Source organism: Dermacentor albipictus, chromosome 1, assembly GCF_038994185.2.
Source record: "Dermacentor albipictus isolate Rhodes 1998 colony chromosome 1, USDA_Dalb.pri_finalv2, whole genome shotgun sequence".
Lineage (NCBI taxonomy): Eukaryota > Metazoa > Arthropoda > Arachnida > Ixodida > Ixodidae > Dermacentor > Dermacentor albipictus.
This window is the reverse complement of record NC_091821.1, coordinates 358,162,627-358,187,458: the sequence shown is the minus strand read 5'-3', so window position 1 is coordinate 358,187,458 and position 24,832 is coordinate 358,162,627. Positions and strand designations below refer to the sequence as shown.

The following is a 24,832-nucleotide window of genomic DNA, read 5'->3' as shown; positions in this document are numbered from 1 at the left end:
TTTTCGTCCAACCTAAAGACATATAGCTCCAAAAAGGACGGGTGAGTGAGATAGCGCCGGGGAAGGCGCCCATAAAATAATTGCTCCGAGTGCGGTTATGAACACTTGTGCTTTTTCGTCCAGAAACGCAAGTCATTTCTTGGCGAGGGAGAGTTAGGCTTCGTGGCATGATGCGCAAAGCGGGAGTCGTAAAACCTCAGCAAGATTGCCAGCTCCTCTCTTCTGGCCCAACTATAAGCTCGGTAAAACGAAGGCTTAGTTGGAGGGAGCCATTTTGTGCAAGCTACATTTATGTTGCCTAGCCAACAGCACCACTTGCAGTTATTCATATGACGAAGCATCGCGTAGTGGGAAAAACTTTCGTTCGCTTTGATCATTGAGTTCTTTTCCCGAAGTCGTCCGCACGCATCTCCCATTTGGGGAAGAAAGTTTCTCGAAGGCCGCCTACTCCATGATTAACGTTGTGCATATTCAGAACGAAGCGGACGAGCGAAGTCATATAAGCATAGCGACGGCGTAGGAAGCGATTTGGTACATTAACTTCATTCTTTAGTTCTCCTGAGATTTTCCTTTATTTATCTGTAAAGAAGCAAGCGAATTTTTTTTATTTGTTGTCTCTTCCATTTCTTTTTCTGACAGCAATTTTTCTTATTTTAATTTCGACTGTAGAAGAAAGACGGTGCTGATTTACAATCCAAGCAGTTGTTCTCTGCTAAATCAATGACAGCTAAAGGATACGCTATGGGGCAGCCTAGTCGACGAAGGAGTGAACGTAGTAGAGGAAATCGCTATGTCACCAATGCGATGCCATACAGTAGCTACGCAATTATTTTTCATCAAAAGGACGGTCGTGGCTTACTGAGCGAGGCAACTGGAAACGTCGAAAGTCAAGTAATGGCAGTCAGAGACTGTACGACGTCGGAGCAACTGTAAGCGGCAAAAATACTTATTTCTTCAAGCTACACTTCGACTGGATGGTACGGTCAATGTCGCTATTAGTGTCACGGCATTAGTCTGAATCGGGACCAATGACATTGCCAGCAGTGCACGGCGACGTCGTCGAAAGAGCCGACATGGAAATTAATGACAATCAGATATCCTTTAGAATGCTTGGTTTGTCGTTGGAGAGACCTAGCGTAATTTGTTTTTCTTTTTTGTTCCCTCCCGTTTCTCTTTTGGTCTGCCGAGCGTTCGACTTCCATCGGTTGCACATTCGACTTGCCGGTGACAGGCGGAACTATGTTGCTCGATAACAATGTTAAAACAGCCGACGACGCTCCCGAATGAGCCCAAGTTTCATTGATTCCTGAACCTTATTAAAAAAATATGATCGAGTGATCGAGCGCTCATATAATATATGCCTGTTCACAGGTGTTGACGATGGCTACAGAACTAGACAAAGTAAAGGTGGAGAACCAATAACAGATCTCTGTTAGGGAAGGAGAAGTATTCTCGAAAATGAGAGAATAATCTTACCACAACGCACTAATATCATTTCCAGCTGCTTCTGGGTTTTAATAAAATACATATGAAGAAGTACAGAGGCGTAGGACACTTAAGGGCTTGGCTGTTAACGCCTGCAGCTAATAGAGCATTACTAAATCGAGGACAGAGCCCAACAACAACAAGAACCCCCACCCGCACACGGAGACAAGTTGCGAGAGGCCAAATAAAATCTGATTATTTACATCCAGTATCAGCATCCTTATCTAAACGTGCACCCAGCGCGATATGTATAAGAAAGAGTCACCACTTCAACGCCAATATCTGGGGACGTGCTCGAACGTACAAAGCCAAATTGACAGCACAAACGCGACACTGTTTCACACTGAAGCAAGAGATACAACCTGTAGTTGCACAACCTGTAATGTCATGACGACACACAAAAAGGAACAAGGAAAAATGAATTACTGAGGAAATATACAATACTCACCAGCAGTCCATGAAACCTTTGTCCATGAGGAAGTCGTGGAAGGCGTCGGGAACACACCATAACTGATGAGCGCATAACTCCAATACGTGCACTTTGTTTAGGGTATCAATAGTCAAAGCTCTCTCCCCTTTGCTTTACTGCTGTCTTTCTCTCTCCCTTCTTTCTCTCTCCCTTCTCCCAACCGGACAGCCAACCGGACTCTTCACTGGTTAACATCCCTGGCTTCCTTTTATTTCTCACTGTCTCAGGTGGAGAAAAACCAGGGTTTCATTTCATGAACGTGGAATCAGGCTCCTGTAAATTTAAGTGACATACATTGTAAGAATGTTTACACCCTCACGGGTGTTTGTTAGACGGGTAACACCCCTACCGTTAAGGCCTTACTAAAATACGTTTATGTGGTAAGATCAAATTGTTGGCGGGAACCAACAACTAAATCTTGTTTGTCGACCTTTTCTTGGAAGGAAAAATGATGGCAGCTGTGCCAGGCCACATAAAAGGTGCATAAAATAAAGTTTCATATCTATCCTTGCGAAATTCTCCTGTCGGATATTTCTGTGCGCCAAAGGCTGTCAGAATGATTACATTTAAAAAGTTAATTATGGTGTCTTACGTGCCAAAATCACTATCTGGTTACGAGGCAAACAGTAGTGGGGGACTCCGGAAAATTGGACCAGCTGGAGTTCTTTAGCGCGCACCTAAATCTAAGTACTCCCCACAGGTGTTTTCGCATTTCGCCCCCATCGAAATGTGGCCGCCGTGGCCGGGATTCCATCCCGCGACCTCATGTTTAACTGCACAAGAGCATAGCGCTAAACAACCATGGCGGGCGTATGATTAGATATTTTGTCATCGCCCGCCTAATTAGGGCTTCGTTGTCCTCCTCTATAAATTATTGTGTTACCCATGTGACAAGCAAACACACTTAAGGATGTGAACATTTTTACTGTGTATGGTTAAGCGGCTTTGGGCAAGAGTACACTTTGCCCTTATGTTCTTTTAAATAGGGTAATTCTTTTCATTTTATTACAGTGCCATTGTATATTTCAATTGCTTTTTTCACCTCAAATAGTAAGGTAACCGTTACTCCACTTAGTGTGTTAGAATTGTTCGAGGACAAATTTTAAGCCACGCGCATAACTGTTGTACAACGTCTCGATGAATCTTGCATTCTATAGACCTCTAGTGCAATTAAACCGGCTGCTGTATCTCTTTTTCTTTGTTGTGATTGATTTCCTTCAAAAGTAACTAATATAGCGCAGCTGTTCTTCAACCAAGTTTCAAAATTAGCTTACATATTTCATTAATGTCAGTTTACATGCTGACTGTTTTTTCACCGTGAAATTTCGTATCCCGACACCACTTAGCCAAATGCTTTGGAACCTAGCCACAGCCCAGAAGCGAGCGCTCTATGTCACGCTCCTCGTATCTGCCCGATGCGGCTACAAACCAATCGTTCCTAGCACCCCTACCCTACATGCAATTTTTTCGTTTCCTTGTTTTGTGTGAGTGGGACGATCAATCTGGCTTTGGGGAGCACCGATTTGAGGACATCGCCTCATCTGCGGCCGACCTTTTCACGCAAGCCTACCGCCGTCGCACTTCTGGCTCCAGGCCAGATTTGCGGCCGAAGGGGCAGGGCTCCATTAAGGCTCAGCTTTCAATCCGGCCACGGAGCCCATGGCGCTCTAATGGCGATCGGTGTACCCCTGCCTCTAATGAATCCCTCGCCACTTTTCTCCCACCTAAGGTTGTCGCAAGGGTACGGAACTGATACAGGTAGCCGGCTTGCGAACGTCGCTTTCCATGTTGGGTGCAGGTGAGGGGTAGGAATTATTGAAGGAGGGAAAGATGCCTGAAAGGGGAGAGAGCCACTCAGGGGAAAGGGTTGGATGTAACACGCGCAGTGCGTCAACTCGAGTGAAGTCTCGGGCGTTTACCCTCTTCCAGCTGTTGGCTGAGGACGGCGGAGAGAGAGAGAGAGAGAAAGGCTAACCAGGAATTGGCCTCTTCAGAGGCGGCGATAGATGGTTTTGCAACTCATTTCGCCTGCTCTCCCCTGAGGATGTGGTGCAACGCCAGATGAGATCATGCCACTGAAAGCCGTCCGAGTGGTCGGTCCTTAGAACCAGGGCGTCCCAGATTTTAGTTAGAAATCATCGTTGGGGTAACGTCTACTGGGTAACAGCTTTTGTGGCTGTGTGGAACTACAGGTGATTTCGGTGATATTTGTTAGATCGTCTGTATGAATGCGGGACTGTTGTTACGTGCACTTGAGACGGGCCTCAGATACGCATATGACGGTCACGTAACGGGTGCCTGCGTGCGTGCATGTGTGTGTGTGTACGTGCTGTCTGTGTATGCACGTGCGTTTGTGTCTGTGCGTGTTTTGCTCCTCATTCACTCTTTTTTCAATGTTTGTTGGATAGAATACACTGAACTGTATGACGGAAATATTCGTATTTTACACGGCGCAACATTAGAAACTTTTGCTTTTCTGTTTCTTGCCTTCCGAAACGCCGTATCTTTAATATAGCGTCCAAGGGCCAGTTTTGTACGTAGCTGTTGTGTAATTGGCACTAGTTATGCGTCATAATTGGATGATGTGTTTTCCAGTGATTGACAACGCAGCATTACTGACTCTGCAAGCAAAATTTCATCACGTGGTGTACCTCTCGTTGCTCAATGGATACCTTCACACGTACGAATCGCCGGAAATGAAGAGGCTAATCAACTAGCTTCAAGTTGCACTCACAACAACTGTGACTGCCCTAAAATTTTCTGGAAGCTTGATGATGCTCGTCTGCTGATTCGTCGCCACCTACTCAAGCAGCATTCAGACCGGCGCGTCGCAAACGGAACGTTCCCGCCCCGTGTTCGCGGTCGAGGCTTGCCTCGTCGCCAGCACAACTACTCAAGCTGAGGGTTGGCTGCGTGAACGTGCGCGAACGTTTATACATACACGGAAGTGTGGCCAGTCCATCGCGTTCTTCTTGCGGCTGCTGCGAGACACTTCAGCACCTTATATTTGAGTGTCCCGCTTTCAGTGCGCAGCGCATGTCAATAGTGAGAAACTATCATCTCCTTGGCCTGCGGTGCACGACACGTGAGGAATATTTGTATACCCAGAGGTTGCGTGTCTAAACGTGATGAGGCTCATCGTTCTCCCTTACTTTTCTAGAGTTAACCAACTTAGGTTCACGTTTCTGGCGTCGATATTATTTCTTGTATTTACCATTCTGTGGTTGCGTGACCTTCCGTGACCGGCACTACTGTGTGTTATCTGTACTGTGTACTTTACTTTATTTGTTTAGATTTGTCCTGTTGCTTTTTCTTTCCTGTTTCCTTCCCTTCTTCCTGTCTTCTATTTCTGTGCTGCTGTCACCTCCTTTCTGAAAAGTAGGCAGGCGTGGTTCCCCTTCCGGTGGCAGCTGCCAGCCTGCTCCTCGCTTTCCCTTTCCCGTTAAATGTATATATGTGATGAAAACAAATAATATTAACCGAAGATAAAAAACGGCACATAACGATATTCACAGCATACAGCGCGTATATGATCATAAGTATTTAGAGACAGCATGGTCCAGCATTGTAGCATGCTGTAGAGACAAGTCAAAGTGTTATGTGAGGTCACCTACGAGCATTCCAGTGTTCCTTATGAGCAAACACTGGAATAAGGCAATACGGTAAGTGCGATATTAGCAGCAAAAATAGAGCGGCCGCAGAGTATAAGGACGTAATCTAGTTATGTTAACTTAGGAAAACTGAGACTACTACGTTAGGTGCATACAGAGAGAGAGAGAACATATATATATATATATATATATATATATATATATATATATATATTCCAAAACAACGCTATTGGTTTTCGAACTCATAAGGGAGCAAGTGAAATTTAATAATAGTTATTTCGCATGTGTATCCCGCAACAATCACTTATAAAACTGTGGAATACATGATGAGAGCCAAAATTACCACTCATTGCTATTTCACATCTCACAAGAAATAGTAAGTACTAAGCAATCACGTTCTTCAGTAATCACCAAGCTGTAGATGGACTACCGAAAGGGAAACTCGTCATTCGAACGATCGTGACGAGTTTCTACAAATTCGATCATACGAGTTTCTGAAAAGCCACGTTCATATTGCTTTTCCAAAACTGCGGCTTCACCCTCTGACCTGACTCGCGGGTTTAGAGTTGGCTAAACACGAGACGAAAACTAACTACATCTCAACGCGGTGGAAACTAAAGAAATCTGCGATACCGCTAAGGGGAAATGCAAAAGCTGCAAGTTGATTTATAAAAGGAACGATTCCAATTATTACAAATCCACCTGCCACAGAAAGCTCCGAGGTAAGATTTCCGGGCCGACCTGCATCCCATGGATAACTTCGTGATATGTAGTTCCGTGTTGTGATGTTGCTTGTGACGTACGGAGTATACTCAAGATGAAGGAGGCTGGCGAGGCCAGTGATGCTCTACAACTTGGCGGAATCGAGCTTAATAGCACTTGTGAACATAACGAATAATGAAATTTACGTTCAGGAGCGGTAATTCGATTCTCCCGTTTGGTTACGCTAAGTCGGTCTTTGAAGTGCACGATATCTCGCTTATGGAAACATTCATGCTGAATATTGTAAAAAAAATTGGTGTAATATTTGCAGATAATTTTTGTTCGGCCAGAAGCTTCAGATTTGGAGACTTGCAGCGTGGCGTAGTCGGAGGTGCGCTTCTAGAAGTGTTTAAAAACAGCAGAAAAAAAGGTGTCCTTTACGAAAGCGCCGCAGAAAATGCGCAGCAGTATTCTTTCTTTTGTAATGTGAGGGAATAAAAGAGAAGTGTGTGGACCGTTCATACATTGTCCGTTTTTTATTTTTCTGTATCTTCGAAGTGGAGGCTATGACCTAGAATTCAACAAATAGCTAGCGCAATCTCCCTGGCTCTCCGCTCTCTAGCGTCATCGGTAACGGGGGCCTTTGTTCGCCGGGTGATCTCAGCGAAGCAAGAGCACTGAAAATACAAGAAAAAAAAAAGAAAAAGAAAAGGAAAGAAAAGTAGAAGGATGTCTCTGGTCGCTCGAGAGATCGCTTTGAAAATCGATCGCAGACGTTTTTCCTAAAGGATCGCAAGAAGAAGAGGATGAGGAGGGAAAGGGATCGCAGGAACTGGCTGCATCGAAAGGGGAGCTTAGGATGAAGTGCAATTCGAATATCCGGCGGGTGACAATTAGATTGTGTACTGCCTCCAGACGTATAGTCGGCGCTTTTAGGTGGCAAGAAACTGGAAAGCAAGGAGACTCCGAGAATCGTCTCAGCGGACGTTTTGCTATAACCTTGTTCAAGAAGGGGAATGTCGTATACGTGTGGGAAGAGAATTCGGCTACCCGCCAGAGTGTAAACACGGCTTGCGTTGCATTCAAAACAGATCCGACGACTTTCATGGCTTCATGAAGAAATGTGGGAGTTGAAAGTGGGGCCGACATTCCGTTGCTGTTCGCAAATTTTGTCGGACAACTCAGCAACTCCTTTGTCTCGAATGCCAACCCTTCTACGTTGGCTTCTCGGGGAGCACCATTTGTATGCGAACGCTCTCCGTGGGGCTGATCTCATTTCTGTCGTCATTTTTATATTATTATTATTATTATTATTATTATTATTATTATTATTATTATTATTATTATTATTATTATTATTATTATTATTATTATTATTATTATTATTATTATTCCTCTACAGTTTGGGGCGGAACGTGCAAATCTAATTCCGGACACATCGAACGCGTCCAGAGTAAATTTATACCTATTTTCAAGTCATTGCCGTTCTAGCGACCATAGAACAGCCCTCTAAATATACCCCAACTTACACCTCTAAAATAAATCGTCATATATCAGAACTTCTGTTCCTCTATAATGTGGTCCATGACATTACATATTCTTCAAAGGTTATTGATAATCAGCAATTTCCCTTGCAAAAAAAAGAAAAAAGAAGGCATGTAATAAGTATTCTGGCTGTATTGTATTCTGGCCTGTGTTTTTTATATGTGCATATGATCATGCTGTATAATTAGCTTCCTTTTACGTCTACTTCATCCGTTTCTGTTTGCCTATTTGTTTTCTGTTTCCTTTTCTCACAATACTGTGTTGCCTGTCATACTGTGTTGCATTTGTCATCTTTGTACATATTATCTTGCGCTTACTCTTTAAGTGCATCGATATGAAGGCATTGTAACTGTTCCTGGACACGATAGCAAGCATTTTATTTATTTATTTATTTATTTATTTATTTATTTATTTATTGCATTCGCCCCCGACCTGGTTCGCGGACCTTCGCCATCTCGTGGCATGACCTAATATCGAAGTGTCCCATGTTCGACGCACGAACGCTGCGAAATTCCTTACGCACTTTTTGATGCCTTCTTCGTGCCTGGCTCCTTTTCTTCATCCCTCTATATCTGTTTGCATGTAATCGTGCGATACCATAGACCAATGCACACATCGCTGTATGCCTCTGTGCATTCTTCAGAACAAGCGGGTAGATGAGCAAGAGATGGATTACATGATAAATAAGTTAACTCCACGAAAACTTACAAGTCAAAATATTCCTCCAACCAGTGAGAGCACTCGCCCAAACACGTTGATACAACGCGCACACATTGACGAGGCGGTGCGGATTCTTTGCTAGCTTTTGCACACAATTCCTCGCCCAATGCGAGATAGGGGTCAACTTTGGAACCATACAGAAGGGACAAGGAGGCGAGAAGAGAGGAAGGATACCCGATGTGACGGAATAGCGGACACAAAAAACAGACGAGTGGCACTTTGAGTCCAGAGTGCCGGGAGTGGAGGGGACGCCAAAAAAGTTGGCGGGAAAGAAGTGCCGCGCTTTTACGCGTCCTCAGAAAGAGCTGACGCGTTTCTTTCATCCGCGCACCAAAGATATCTCGCCGCCGCTGCCGCCATCGCCACGTAGCGGCGAACCTAATGCTTGAATGGCGTGTCGTAAAAGCGGTCGTTGCGAGGCATTTTCTTGAGGCGGGCGTCCGCGCTTCTGGGCATAACTGCTCGGATCCTCTCTCACTGTGGGCACAACAGCGGGCTCGACGACAGAGATGGCGCTGCTTGACGATATGACAACGCTTTTTGAGATCTACAGGCAGGCGCCATTTCCTGGAGACGAAGGTGGGATGGAATGCTTTCGTGTTGCGCACAGAGTAAGCACTCTCTCTACAGGCGCATAAGACAATGGCTGGCAGCCTGGACTGTCTTTTTATGGCTCAAAAATAGAAATGCTCCTCGCAGTGGACAGGCGCGCCTTAGCTCGAGTCTTATGTGCTGGCGCCTGCGTGCGCTTTTACCGACATCACGCGCGTCGTACGGCGCAAAAGCAGCGGCACCAGCGGGAAGGCTGTTTTTAAAGTGAAGCTTTCATTGCCTCTTCTACGGATTTTCCGCGCATGGCGGCTGCTGTGGTCTTACTCACGCGCGCCGGTGGGTTTCCGCCAATAGCACCAGATGGTGCTCGCGTACGCGAATCACAAAAAGTATGGAAGCGACAAAAAAGGGAGAATTACAAAAACTACGTTCGCAATACGGGATCATAAAATTTGGTTGTGGGAGTACATAGCGTTTTCTTTCCTTTTTTTTCTTCTTTAACCTAGGTATGACTTTTGGCAGTATAATAGCAAGAGCTTGGTGGCGTGACTCACCACCTCGTTCCAAAGGGGACGCTCATAACATCCATCCATCCATCCGTTCATCCATCCCGACTGGCGCTGCCGCTGCAGCGTTTCAGAGTTTGTGCGTATGACGCGTGTTGTGCTTGCTTTCCTATGCGACAAAATAGAGATGCTGGGCTGTGGAGGTCGCGAGCTGGGCTGTGATAGCGTAAACATTTCAAACGTCCATAGCCTGAAGAGAGCGCTTGGAGCTGGCGTATCAACAGCGTGCTGGGCATGGTATACAAAAGGAACACGCAAAGACGCAACAGCAAAATGGCTAAAGATTTGTTATAAGGTGCTGATTTGATTATGAGGCAAGCCGTAGTGCGAAACATCGAAATAATTTGGAACACCAGCAGTTCTTTAACGTGCACCTAAATCTGAGTAAACGAGTGTTTTCGCAATTCGCGCCCATGAAAATGAGACCGCGCGGTCGGCATTGAATCAATATAGTGACACTAGGTATTGCCAGCGTCGAAAATAGTGCTCTATTAGGCGTTCACTGCAGCGGGTCGTGGCCTTTATTGCCTCACGTAACATGGGTGCGCGCCAAAAGACATCATGCCATTAATTCACCTTTGATACTCACATTACTAAGGGAGCCCTAGGAGGCCATCCTCGCTCTTGCTGACCTCGAGGGCCAGAAAGGCCTCCTGGATCAAGCTGGGCGGGTCGCGATGGCCACTGGAGGCTTGGAATAGGGACCCACCCTGCACCGTTGTCTTCCACCATTTTTTTCCTCATGAATAAAATGTTCTGTGCGTGTGCAGCGAGAATCCTCTTTCACGCTTCTATGGATGGATGGATGCTATGAGCGTCCACTTTGGAACGGGGCAGTGGGTTGCGCCACCAAGCTCCTTTACGAAAATTTCTGGACCCCTATTAAGAACTTTGTTTTTGTGCACCTTCGTTGTTTGTTGTGTGCCCATTTTTTGTGCGCCAATCTTCTATTTTTACTTTCCCCCTGCTCTCACTGATCCCAAGGGCTTCAAGGAGGTCAGAGGTGCCCAAATCGATCGCTGGGAAGATATCTTCACAATCCAATAAAACATGCTCCATAATCGATACGATACTATCGATACTTTCTTTCTTTAGAACGACAGAATAAGTGCCATGTTTCTCGCGGTACCTACCGCGTTTACTGTGGAGACTAGTGGCGTGCGACAATTTTGATATCCAAGATACGCAACGAGCAAAAATGATTGGGGCAACATAGAAAGCAACCCACCCTTCTGGGCGAGTACCTTGTTGTTATTTCTGCTTATTTTCAGGCTGACTGTATAATTCTTGCTGAAATTAGCACACAATAGCCACTACACCTGACTTGTCATAATTCACTTAATACCGATTATCATCAATAGTAAAATTGAAATGTTGCGATTTTATCCGCCGTCCTGGCGTAGTGTCTATGACGTTGTGCCACTAAGCCCGAGGGCGCAGGATTAAATCCCCGCAACGGCGGCTACGATTAGATGGGGTGTGATGCAGAAAAGGCCATATACTGTTGGTTGGGTGCATGTGAAAAAATGCAAGGTACTCAAAATTAATCCGGATGTTGCGATTTTGTTTTATCAGGCACGTATAATCTGGTCAAGGTCGCGGGACACTACTGTTCAACTGTTCAAGCATATTCAGCAGCAGGAACATTACGAAGATTTATAAAGAGAGGCTGCTCGCAAATGAGGAGTTTATTATGTCTTCATCATCTGCCCCTAAAAGTTGTTACTTCACTCTTAAAATTTTCTAGGAACGGCCACCGTTACTAATAACATATGTGGTAACAAAGAAATCTCCCGTGCATTGTGCTAACTCAGATTTACTTTTTCTCGTCGTAAATACGCAAACCAGGGCTGGCTATGTATTCCCTTTCGAGTAAGATTGAAAGTGTCATGGCCTCGGACACACCCAAGTTACTTTTCGTAGCGTTTTGTTCTAAGGTTTTGATGCAGTGAAACTAATAAATTTTCGCATTTTGACTTCGTGATGCAGTGAAGCCAGTCTCGGTTGAGATCAAAGGACCCCGTGGACCGCTGTCAGCGGAGCTGTCGGCACAGGTCATCTGTCAGGTGAACGGATCGCGGCCAGAGGCCCTGGTGCGCTGGTTTCTGGGACCGTACCAGCTGAACGACACCGAGACGCACGTCATCTCGCCTAACACCACGCTGGGAGTGCTGAACTTTGTGCCGGGAGACCGCGACCACGCTGCGCGGCTGCGCTGTCTCGCCTCCAACTCGGCGATAGGTGGAGCGCAGGGCAGCGCATCCGCACCGCTGGAGGACTCCTGGATACTGGACGTCCACTGTAAGACCGCACCCAGAGTCGTTGCAGCTAGTAGCAGTCGCAAGGCATAGAAACCTCATCATTTGTGGTTTAAACCTAATGTAAAGCTTGCAACAGAAATTTTGCTCTATTTGTTTTAGTTACCCGTAGTTGGTAGCCAGTACATTTGAGAAGCACGAGCACCAATGGTGACAAAATTCTCTAAATGCAGACAGAGAAGGGACGAGGTGGGTCCATAAAGTATATGAATGGTGGCTTAAGCGTTGGTATGCAAGTAACACCCGCTGTGGGGGTGTAATAATTTTTGCACTGTGCTGCTAAGCCCGAGGGCGCAGGATGAAATTCCAGCCACGGCGACCATATGTTGATTTGGGCGAAATGGACAAAGGCCTCTGTACTGTGCATTGGGCGCATGGTATTAAAGAACCCAACATGGACCAAATTATTACAGAGGCCCCTCCCACCTAGAGCTTGCCTCATTTGCCATGTCGTGGTTTCGGCACCTAAATCTCCAGAATTTATTTTAAATGTACAATCCGCTAGCAGATTTTGCTTGTGTTATTTCGTTATTTCTGGATAACCAGTTTTATATTTTAACAGAGACAAAATGAAGCGATACGACACCTCAAGAGTAAATAAGAGCAGTATTTATTCTGTCACTTATATTGATAAAAAAATATGCTGACATGCCGGATGGACTCGCCCAAAGAAATTAGGTGTGGAGACACACGTGAAGTGTTGGCAGCTAAGAGTCCCACATTGATCGAGGAAGTCATCACCATTGATTTGATGTACGTCGATGTGTGCCTTACTATTCGAAGTGCGTTAAGGTGTCATCATTTCGATGTGTCCTTTCCTATATTTTAAATTTCTTGCCTGACAAGGAACATGCTCAGAAGTATTCGAGCATGTTGCGAAGTTTAGCGGGGCTCCGAAAAAATAAAGTGCTACCATGCAAGGATTTGATAAACAACCGACTTAAGTAAAGCTACCTAACAGAAACTAAAAATTTCCCCTGCTATCCAACCAGGCATTTCTTTCGTGTAATTCACAAAGTGCTTATCTTAAAGGGGCCCTGAAACATTTTTTATCGAAGTCGCGAAGTGAATTTGAGGTTAAGTTAGACTATTTCAGAAATGCTTTGCCACAAGATGTTCTTCAATGCGTTCAGCAGAAGCGGAGTTATTTGCAATCAAACATGCCGTTTCAAGCGCTTCCGCCCCTTCTTTAATGATTTACGCTGCGAAGGCTACGGGGAAGCGGGGCGTTCCCACAACGCTCTGCCTACTGAGCGCTACCGTGGGCGCGGATTTCAAATCCAGTTTTGGATGTTCGCTTAGACATCACTATTTTCATTTTGGCGTCTACGGCGCACCAAACGTGGTAGTGCCCAGAGAGTCGCATTGCGCTCAGCCAGTCGACTAATCGCAGCATGTCCTGGCGGCCGCGGCATCGACACGACGTAGCAGACTGCAGCTGCATGCAACTGCAGTGTTTGCTTTGTGCACGACAGGGCCAGAATGCGTGCTCGCACTCATATATGCTCAAGTCTGACCATGCTACCGGGGGCGACTGGCTTTGTTCTGCACCAGCTTGGCCGACAGATAGTAGCCGTATCCAACTTGCGCATATTGAAGCGCTGTCAGTCGCTCACTATACAGTGAAGTCTGCCAAGGCGTCTAACCAGGAGCGTCCAGGAGTGAGCGTGCGCTGGCAAGCGTGCGTGTGGTCAAACCTTAAGTTTCGTATGGTTCGAGGCTAGTTGAGTGTTCGGAACTGGTCGAAATTAGCGAGATCCAACGGCTACGACGCCGATAAGGAAGGTGACGCAAGTTTAATTGCTACAAGGCCGGCCCAACCGTGTCAGCAGGCGATAGTAGGCTTCTGCCGGAAGTGCATAATTGTTATTGCAATTAAAAAGCAGATTTTTGCTTACTTTCGGGCCATTTATTAAACTTCGCCGATACTTACACAGAGTAACAGTAAGAAAAAGCGCACTGTTCCAGACACCCGTCTTGATTGATATCAGCTATCGGCCAATAGCAGCCGCGTATGGGAATCTGCAATATTACAAAATAAATCGTCCAAAAAAAAGAGTGAGAAACAAGCTTCTCTTGAAAAGAGAACGTCTGAGAGAAAGATTACTTCGTGCTCCACTTCAGATATCCACGCGCCGCGCATCACTGCTCAGTTTGGCTGAGATGTTCACAGCAGCTTATGCTATCTGCGGACTGTGTTTCGTCACCAAGCTCGAGGGGTGCTACAGGGCCCTTTAAAGAAACTTTGAGCTTGAAGCTGTCTGAAGGTGCTCTTGCACCTAAACCAGGTTCAATTCGCTTTACGAGTAACGTTCACTTGACCAAAAGATTGGTCCTCTCTCAAAATATGCATGATAGGCTGTGGTTGCGAATTTTATGCTTGAAAGGGCTACGCGAGGGGCCACACTTTTTTAACGTGGTATGCTTTTAAGCCTGTTATCACATGCTGAAATCTGGAAATACTGGAAACAGACACAACAAAGCAGGACGCATGCTATGTGCATCAGAGAAAGCTCCCAGAAGACTCCCTATCTTGCTTTTTACACACTTTAGGAACCATAAGCTCCGCTGTAGCTCAAAATCTAGAGTAAGCATAAATAATGGCTTGAAACATAGAGCCTCAGTCGGTATATAGCCACTGAAAGGTACATAGCTTCGAGGAACGGGTTGCGCTTCGAGCAACCAGTTGCGAAACAGTCACCCAAAAAAACAGCGTAGCAGCACTGAATGAAAAAGAGCATCCGATAAAGGATTTTCTTTTCTTGCTGAACTGTTATTACCTGCATTAGAATAGAAGTTTGACCGTAACTTTAGCATGCGCTAAAGAGGATGAAGGCGAAAGCCTGCCCGCTCACGAGACATTCATTACATTAAGAAGAGTTCAATATTGGCCTAGTTGGTATTTTGGCATGAGAACCATCTTGTTTTAGCACGCAACAGGACTGTGCTTGTCTTCCTTTCTGTTCTGCTGTCCAGTTGGGGGCTATAGCAATATGGTCCATATATTCATCACATTACTTGACATTTTCATTCTAATGCGTTGTTACTTCCTATTGCTTGTTTTCTCCCACCAACGCTCGTGGATTCGAGTGCCTTAACTAACTCTACGATAATAAAATGTGCTTCAATCAGCTTCGCCCAAATTAAAACCAAAGGTCATGGGTTTCAGCGTCGTATTTGCCTGTAATTAACACCGAAAATAGTGGGTATGAGTGTCTTAACTAAATATATCTTAATTAGCAGTGTCCCAATTAACTTCGCCTTAATTGATACCAAAGGTAGTGGGTCGACTCTCGTCTTTCACGATGTTAATTGCAATCCAACTTGGAGACAGGGCCGGTTCGCCCATGTCTCCATCTTGGGTCATGATTTCGAGTGCCTAATTAGCTTCACATTTTTTCGCACCAAAGATCGTGAGTTCTACTGCCACTAGACGTCGAGGGTTCGACTCCGACCAAAGCTCGTGGGTTTTACTCTCGACATTTGCGATGCCAATTGGAATCCAACTTGGAGATATGGCCGATTCGCCCATATCTCCACGCAACTAAATATGCGCCTATTCTTGGCAAATGCCTCATAACGCCAGTGGTTCAAGGAATGTGAAGCCTAAATGAATTCAGATGTGTTTCATACGTCTCTCTGCATACACCTCTCATCGGCATTCTTTTCTCGACAAGCATCAAGCACGCCGTCGTCCTCATCATGTAAACAAGTTGTAGCTGCAGATGACGCGGCTTCGCTCGTGTCATCGAGTACTGCTGCGACCTCGCTGACTCAAACTTTGTGTCATAGAAATTTTAATATTAGGCTGCATCAACGATTTTCTTGTTTTGTTTTACCTTTACTTTGCGCAGCTGAGGTGCTTCCGCGTGACGTTACTTGGCGTTACAGTGACGGAAGGCGAGCTTATAGGCGCTTATCGCGATTAAGATAAGAGAAAATCAGCCAGTCTTGCCTACTGAGACCTGCCCAGGGGTCCCCGTCCTTAGACAGGTCATGTATCGTTTGACAGTACGCCTGCTCCTCTCTAATAGTTCCACTCATTTTGCAAGAGCGCTTCAATGTGGTTAACATGCTCTTAAACTTTCGTGTCGGTGCGCAGACAAGCCGGTGGTGCAGCTGCGGCTGGGAAGCGGCCTCAGTCCGTCCAACATCCACGAGGGCATCGACATCTACTTCGAGTGCAGTGTGCGCTCCAACCCACCGGTGAGCGAGGTCTCGTGGACCTTCGATGGTCGGGACCTGAACACGGATGGCGCCCGAGGCATTATCGTCAGCAACCAGTCACTCGCGCTGCGCTCTGTAAACCGTACCAACAGTGGGTTCTACGCCTGCCACGCTGCCAACTCGGAAGGTGAAGCCGAGAGCAACCGTCTACGGCTCAGGGTTCTGCGTGAGTATTGATATTCAGTATCACGCCACTCTTGATGAATCCACGTTCGCCAAATCTGAGACGGTGTTCAGGAGCAACTTATACGTGGGGTATTTGGTTATGACGGTATAGATGGTATCTCGGAATTGTTAAGCTTTATCTACGAAAATAAAGTAAACAATCAATTCTATTTGAAAACTCAAATGGAACAAAGAAAGCAGTTGCCTACTTCAATTACATATACTCGTAGAAGTGTAGTTTGTAAGAAATTATTAATGGTTTTGGTTATATTTGAATTGATTTAGACAATGTTAGTGAATGCTGGCGATAGTATGTATATTCAGAGCTGAAAGCGTATGGATTTGGGCGCAAAATGTAGTGATATTTAAAGTAAGCCTTGCTCATCCCTCCCTACCATTTATTTGACTTGCTAATATGTGGTTTAACACTTGGCAGGTACATAAGCTTGCTTGGCTAGTTCAGGTTTCATTTATGCCGTTCGGAAATACAAAAAAAGAGAAAAATTGCCAGTTTTACCCGAAGGCGAAGCATTGAAAGCGAAATCATGGTTTAGCGTTGCACTGAAGGCATCTCAGGAGGCTGGCGTAACGAGCGTGCCAGTAGCGTTTCAGACGTCATCTCTCGATGGCGCAAGAGATGGGATTAATATATTCAGGGGCATTAGATTAACGGAAAGACACACAAGCACACAAACGATGCTCGGCGCCGGCGGCGCTCTCAGCGCGTTCCAGTTTGACTTTGGCTGAGCTGCAAGGTCAGATTTACAGACACTGACTTTTTATGGGTTTGTACCTGGAACAGTAGAGCTATCGCTCTAAAAGTGAGACTAGGCTGGCAACTTCATCCTCTAGGCAAGAAAGAGGGCACGTGGTTACACTCGCACACGGACGCAGGCATGCACGAACGCGTGCTCTACCCAGCGATCTGTGGCGCCTGTAAATCATGCATTCTAACACATATACTGTTATTGCAGCAAAGCCACCTTTAAAAAAAAAGTGCTTGGCAACTAATACAATATTTCATATTTGAATGATTCTTCATGTTTTCTCCACTCACCCCACCAGTGTACTATTTGACCATTTGGCCACATGTGACCATTCTAATTTTTTTTTACACTCTTCCTGCCACCTTTGGCGCTTATTGCTTCTTGTGGGGTCGTTGTACGATGTACCTGCAGATTCACCAGTGTGCCAGTCGGGCCACCGGCAGCATTCGCATTCGGTGGCGAAGCACGAGACGGTTGAGGTGGAATGTGATGTGGAGGCGGACCCAAGCAACGTCACTTTCTCGTGGACCTTCCACCAGGCGCATCGCACCGCTGCGCTGTCACCGAACTCCAGCTTCTCGACACCACCGGGGGCACCGCTGCGCTCGGTGCTGCGCTACACGCCGCGTTCGGACACCGACTACGGCACGCTCTACTGTCGCGCACGCAATGCCGTCGGCGACAGCCTCGAGCCTTGCATCTTCCAGATACACCCCGTCGGTGAGGTTCCCTTCTTGCACTCACGAGCAGTATTCTTGAGTGACGCAAGCTGCCTTTCATAAGCTAGAGAGTACATACGGCATGCACTCTCCAGCCATGAAGGGATGCTTACCGATACGCTTAAAAATGTATTTAATTATTAAATGATAGGTGGACTAAAGTATAGGGCTTAAGCATAGAGAATAACGAAGAAGTTTGGGAAAAGCTAAGAAGTTGACAAGTTAGTTTTTGTTCATCTGGTGATTTGCTGTATACAGCTGAGTAAAATGCAAAACACAATAGAATGCACCTGACAAGGACACAAGTCGGCTCGTCGGGTGTTTCTTATTATGTTAATAATTTTACGTGGCTGTTCTCAGCCCATTACACGATGAAAGAAGAATCCAAGAACCACGCAGTCAGCAATGGAGCCGAAAAAGACAGGCGTAACTTGAAGGGAAAGCAATACGCTGGTATGGGCATCAGAGAAAAATGAATATAGCTGATATTCCAGTTTGCATTAAGAGCAAGAGGTCAAGTGATGCTGGTCATGTAATGCGTAGAGAAGAAAACCGGTGGTGTTATAGAGTGACAGCATGGGTGTTAAAGGACGACAGAGTACTGAGTGGCTTAATGAATTCAGAATATTCAAAGGGACAGGGCAAGGTCAGCTGACGTAATGCGTGGGAAATCGGAGGTCTCTTCATGAGGGAGGCATTTGCCTTGCCAGGGACATGATTGTCTCATGGGGTTGATGATTATCAAAAAATTTGCCCGCCATCAAGTCCTGTTGGGAATAGTTCCCATGCCTGAACGTGGCTAGAAAATCCAAATCCAAATCTCGCTTTGAAGGCTGGGTTGCATAGCGTACAGCGCTACACAACCACATTTATTATGGGCACTTGAATTTGGTTAGTTCTTATTCCGAAGGTAATTTATTTTGTTTTGAATTCTCGCTTTTATATACTCGTGATAAGAACTTGATTGTGGGCAGTAAGTCATGCATACTTAGCTCAACTTGCGTGGCCCATATAACTTCAGAAGTTATCCACCGTATACGTAAATATATTCCACGGAAGTGCAAAGCGTTCCGTTTACTATTTTTTCAAGATGCCTGGCATGCGCAGTTCTGCACAAGAGCGAGTGGTGCGACAGTGCATTTAGTAGTTAATTTGGTGACATATATATATGTTTTAAAACTGTTGCTCCTGCAAGAGTTTCTGCTTGGTGCACTGCACTTTTTAGTGCGAAGCTTGATTACGAGAACACCGAAATTTAGTGTGTAGGACTGTATATCAGGTGACCTGCACAATGTGGCCACCCTCACGTAGGCTGCATTTTTGAACCCAGGGCTGTGTCCTAGGAGATAGAAGGCGAAGGGAAGGTTGGCAGAGGCGGTCTCATCAGATAATGCACTGACGTCCTGCTTCTAGGTATTCTTGTGCAATGTCCAGCATATCGTGTTATTCATTCAAGACGTGTGGAGAAGTGGAGTCGCAGCATCTCGCAAATCCCATATTTTGGTGTTGTAACTTTCGCTGTAAGATAAAATGAAGAAAATAGCTAATTTAATTTTATGCTGTCGTAGCAAGTGCTCTGCTAAAATATAAGTTAACTAACGAGTTATTTAGAAAAGCTGATACACGATCTGGTGAATGTGAAGCAGAAAGAAAATTCGAATGGCTGCGTTTATAGTTCGTTTTATTGCTCTAGATATTGACGTCTACAATATCGGTTCATTTACATCCTTCTTATCAATTCAAATGAACTTCCCTCTCATATACCGTAGTACAGAGTGACGAAATAATTTTGCGGATTAAGCCAGCATCTCTGGTTCGATGAAGTTTAAATTTGTTTCTTTGGAGTGACAGTAATGTCTCTCTAGGAGCAAGCAGATAAATGTGTTGGTACATTAAAAATTGTCTGATACTTGTACAACTTGATAACGTGAAATAAATTTGAGGTCGCTTCAAGTTCATGCTACTATACTAGTATAGTGCTCACAAATTATTAATGATGCCAGCAGCTTTCTAAATGCTCTTTCATTTTTCGAATATTGCGCAAAGTACAAGGGTGTCGGGTAACTATGCTTCGCGCTCCTTACACTGTAGTCCTGAGAAAGACAGCTCAAACGAGGCAAAATTTTATTGCTGGAAAGTGGCACCCAGGCGTTTACTGAAGAATCACGCACAGCACCAAATGGTGGACAAGTAGTAAATGTAAATAAATAACGACGCTGACCAAAATCACGTGGGCAAAGGAAAGAAAACAGAAATAAGAAAATCTGAACATGGCGGTGCCACGCTTGGGAAAACAGCTTCTGATCACGTTACCAACAGCTCCCTCTCTCTCGCAACGCTCTCTCCTTCACTCTCCTCAAGCTGGCGAGAAGAAGGAACGGGGCACTGGTAATGGGGACATGTTCAGCGGAGCTGTCCTTTCCGAGAGGCCAGGGATCGAACACGCAACCCTTGGCGTGGTGCGGCTGGAGGCTCTAGCGCTTTTACGACCTCTCCTATTCTTAACTTGGCTTGCAGCCCCGAAGTGACCTCCTTTGTCCCGCTTCCCTCGCAACCACATAGCAGCCGAGCTGCCGGGCTTTCTTTACGATCGACCGATCGAACAGTGCTAAAGTGTTTCACCGAGTAGAGACCAGGTGCCGGCGTCTCCAGAAAAAGAAATAACTGAAGAACAGAGAAAAGACAGAACTAAAGTAAATGCATTTCTGCAGAGTCGTAAGCTCAGGACGTAGCAAGATCTGGCGCGCGAGGATAGGTTGGGAAAGAAAAGTAATAGCTGGTTGGGAGCAGCCGCTCAGCAGAGCGGTCTTGACGTCGAGGACGATGGTTATTTGATGGTCTGGATCATTCGCGTTGCAAAGAAGACATACATAAAAAAAATCCGGAGCAGGCAAGAAGCGAAGTAAAGGCCGCTCATCTGGCTGAAAGGAAATGGAGTGAAGGTGCAGCCACTGCCATATCTCCACACATGTGCCTATATAGCACCAGTTTGTTTAGTCTTGCCCTTATGTGTCGCTTAACCTAGGAGCATCACGTAACCCGATTACAATTAAGCAATGCTTAGATAATCAGAGAAAAATTGGATGATGAACCGTCTAAATATTAGTTAGTTAGTTAGTTAGTTAGTTAGTTAGTTAGTTAGTTAGTTAGTTAGTTAGTTAGTTAGTTAGTTAGTTAGTTAGTCAGACTGTATATTTTTAATGTCTCAAATGAAAACCTTCGTAGAAAACAAAATACAACACACATCGAGGCAATTATCTACCAGGAAATGCGACGCAAAAGACCTCTTCATGACAGCTGACTAGGGGCTGTATAGCGTAAAACTATTCCAATTTGTTCTTTTCCAATCTCCTGGCGTCACATTTGCGTAACTGCCGACGCAAGCATCGGCCGGTCACCTGCAGGGTTGTCTGAAAAAATTAATCCAATGCTCCCCTCGTTCATAGGAGGTCACTTTTGTTTGCTTGTAAAACGAATAACATTGCCTGCACTGAGCGGCTTGTCTTATCTAATTGGCTCACAAGAGGCGAGGAGCATGCTCAAGTGGAGAGGGAATCGATGGGGCAGATCCAGTGCACTGAAGATAGATAACCGTATGAAGAGTGTGGCGCCGGCGTCTGCGATTGCTCCGCTTTGTCTTACTTAGCTTGCGGTGGCTCATCGACAATCGCGGCGGCATGCAACGGAAGTTTACGAATGACGTTAAAACGGGTCCTCAGCAAAGAATAGTTGGCAGAACGAGGTCGTAAACGTGCCGAAAGTTTTGCAAAACGTTACACGGCCGTGCAAAAAGTTTTATTCAAGTTAGATATATATTGAACCCAAGAGATATATATCTGAGGGATTGCTGCATTTTCAAGTTTTTTAGCATTATTTGTTATGTGGGACTGTATCGAATGCTTTACGGATGTTAAGGAAAATTATATCTATCTGTCCTTTCTTGTCAAGGGCTGATGCAAAGGAATGAACTACGACGACCAGCTGTGTGACAGTCGAATACCCTCTTCTGAACCCGTGCTGAATGTTAGTTAAAATGGAATGCTTTTCTAAATATTTGGTTATGCTTTTTCCTATGATATATTCGATGAGATAGCAGCATGATGACGTTGAAGAAACATGACAGTAATGTTGAACAAGTAGACCATCTCCCTTTTTATAAATTAGTGCAATTCAGGCTCTTCGTCAATCGCGCGGTAATTTAGACAACAATAATGAAGCATGAAATATTATAACAAGGAAGAAATGCAAACACTTAACTTAAAATAATTAACAATTGTTCATTGTTATCAGTGAGCATTAACAAAACGGTGAGAGCGAAATTCATGGAAATTACACTTGACTCATGTAATTGAGCTGAAAAAAAACAAGAGTAAAAAACACAGTGAGAGGAACCTTATTTGTATGTATTAGCACGTACATATTCACTATAATAAACTTATTAGTAAACAAAGAAAATCGGCGTACACGCAACTATAATGCGAAGAACACAGGACAGGTCATAAAAGAGCAAAATGATTGTACTGTGAAGGAACATTAGACAAATGAACATGTCAATGTATTTGTTACGCGGTGACGTGTGCATTCGTTTTTGATTCAAATGAAGGATTTTAAATATTCAATCTTTGCATCCATTATGTTTGTTATTATTGTTATGGTAAAGCAGAGAGTATGGCCGCCATAATTTGTTCTGATTGCGGGAATTTTACGCTTAGGATTCTGAATTGCACGTGAAGCCGGTGTGTTAGCTGTTAGGACATATACCTGCTTCTTTGTGCCTGTACTGTAGTAGTTCAATGTAACGTACCTGGTCAGCTCTTAGCATGTTGTATGTCAAAAAGAATGGCTGTGTTGCTAAATATCTTGTATCTCCTGGTAATGTTCAAACATGCGCAAGATCTTTCTTTTTGGAAAATAATTAGTTTATTGTGCTTGTTTTATGGGAAAACGCGAGCAAATTTCTGTATTTACTGACAAAGCCAACTTCCTGTTCCCGCTAGGTCCGCCAGTGACGCCTTTCAACTGCAGCGTAGAGGAAGTGACGTCAGAAGGCGTACACGTGGTGTGCCAGCGCAGCGGGGCAGGACAGCAGCAGACGTTTTTGTTAGAGCTGCAGGATGGCCAGAGCACACCCATCGTGACAAACTTCACCTCCGGCCAGCCCAGTTTCCGCGTCCACTCACTTAGGCCAGCCACGCGCTACCAGATGGCGCTGTACGGCATCAACGCCAACGGCCGCAGCGAGCCCGTCCATTTGACCGTGTTCACGCTGCCTGTGGGCAGGGGACTGGTCAGCAAAGGTGGATACAAGTTTGAGTTTGTTCATGATATTGCACCGCTCAATAAAGAACACCACTTCTAAGAACTAATAAATCGACAGGCACATTGTCAAGCAATTAAAATACGAGAGCAACTGCATGATCTATTGCAGTTCACTGCAAACTATACGGGCAGGTAATATACAATAAAACTATTGGTTCGTTCCAAAACGAAGATATGTGCATGGCCCACTTGCAAGATTTTTTTTTCGAGAACTGTTTGCAATATAGCTCGTTCATTTCCGTCACTCTTCTTTCTGCACTTTAAATTGTAGTGTTTCTACTTTTGTTTTTTCTCTTGCCAGCAAGTTTTTGCACTCAGACATAGTTCTCCGCCAAAGCAGAGATCATTTGCCACATGTTCTGGCACGTTCGGTTGTACAACTACAGACAGTGCGTACGACCTTTGTACAATGCAAATACGCCACATACCATACTATATAATTCAGCTATGAGCTGTATGATGTTGATTTCTTTGTATAAGGTGTGAATGCGAAGAGACAGTCAGAACGGAGGGCACACTTACTGTTTATTATCATTATGAATGCGTACAAGCAAGGCCAACCGCTACCATTACGTTATTATTTAACTTGTGTCCATAATAACATAAATGAAGTATTTTATATTTTGTCAGCAGTACATTAGCTAGAAGCGCAGATGGAAGTAGACAGCGCCTGAATATATATTCGCCTTCTCTTCCGAAGAAGAGATCATAAAATAAAGTCACAACACAAATAAAAAGAATATTTGTCCAGGCTTCTGTAACCGTAGACTTTCTGTGGAGAGTGCAGAATCGGTGAAATAAAAGAATAAAAGTGTATTACCTCGATCTTGATACGACATAAAGATGAAATAACTCGGGATGTTATTGCCCCTGAATCCCGGCTCTCGGCCAACCCGTCTTTTTCACTTTGCACGCAGCAGACACAGAGTGGTCCCTAGGGTCTACCACGCTGTGGGCAGCCGCGCTAAGCGCCGTCGCCGCCTTCCTCATCGTATTCATCGCACTTACGCTTGGCAAGTTCAGGCGGAAGATCCTCTTCAACCGAGGTGAGGTTCAGCTCCTCTGGGCTGGGATCCTACGCGATCATGAGCGGTTCTGCGCAAACGCTCGTTCCCATGCTGGGAGGTGAATATTATAAAGTGCACCTTCAAGCGCTTATCTGTCGCGCCCTTTCAGTTAGGAGAATATGTGACAGAATAGTGGCACATCCCAGCTGATTCATTCTTCCTCAGTTTTATTAATTAAAACCCTGCGCTGCGACAAAGTTGAACGAGCTTTCCAGTCACGGAAGTGACTGTCACTGAATAAAGGCAGCGTGAAAGAAAACAAACTAAATAATAATTTATATCTCGAAAATGATAAACATAATGAAAAAAAAGCCCACTTCAGCGGGAAGTTTCGCATGCAGGAAAAGGTAATCTGGCGCCGCAGCCGACCAGCATCACTCTATGAGGCTGGTAACTCAGCGACCTCTAAAAGTCAGTACGCAACACTACCGAAGCAATTTATGTCAGCATGGGTAGGCTTACTATTAAAGCATTCTCATGTTCCTCCATCTTGTAAAGCACGCAGAGCGAAAGATACGGGGAATAAGATATGAGAGACCTCTTGAAGTGATTTAATGAACAAAGAGGCGCACCTACTTTTTTGTATATGCGAATTCAAAT

The 24,832-nt window shown here is 45.0% G+C and overlaps 1 protein-coding gene across 1 annotated transcript in view; it reads left to right on the top strand.

Annotated features, from left to right (window-relative positions):
• Positions 1-24,832, top strand: part of LOC135903351 (synaptogenesis protein syg-2-like) — a 108,319-nt gene that overhangs the window by 68,866 nt on the left and 14,621 nt on the right. The window contains exons 5-9 of the mRNA XM_065433701.2: positions 11,640-11,951; positions 16,071-16,361; positions 17,539-17,847; positions 22,844-23,143; positions 24,083-24,211. Coding sequence (XP_065289773.1) covers positions 11,640-11,951; positions 16,071-16,361; positions 17,539-17,847; positions 22,844-23,143; positions 24,083-24,211 — 1,341 coding nt within the window. The remainder of the gene's footprint in view (positions 1-11,639; positions 11,952-16,070; positions 16,362-17,538; positions 17,848-22,843; positions 23,144-24,082; positions 24,212-24,832) is intronic.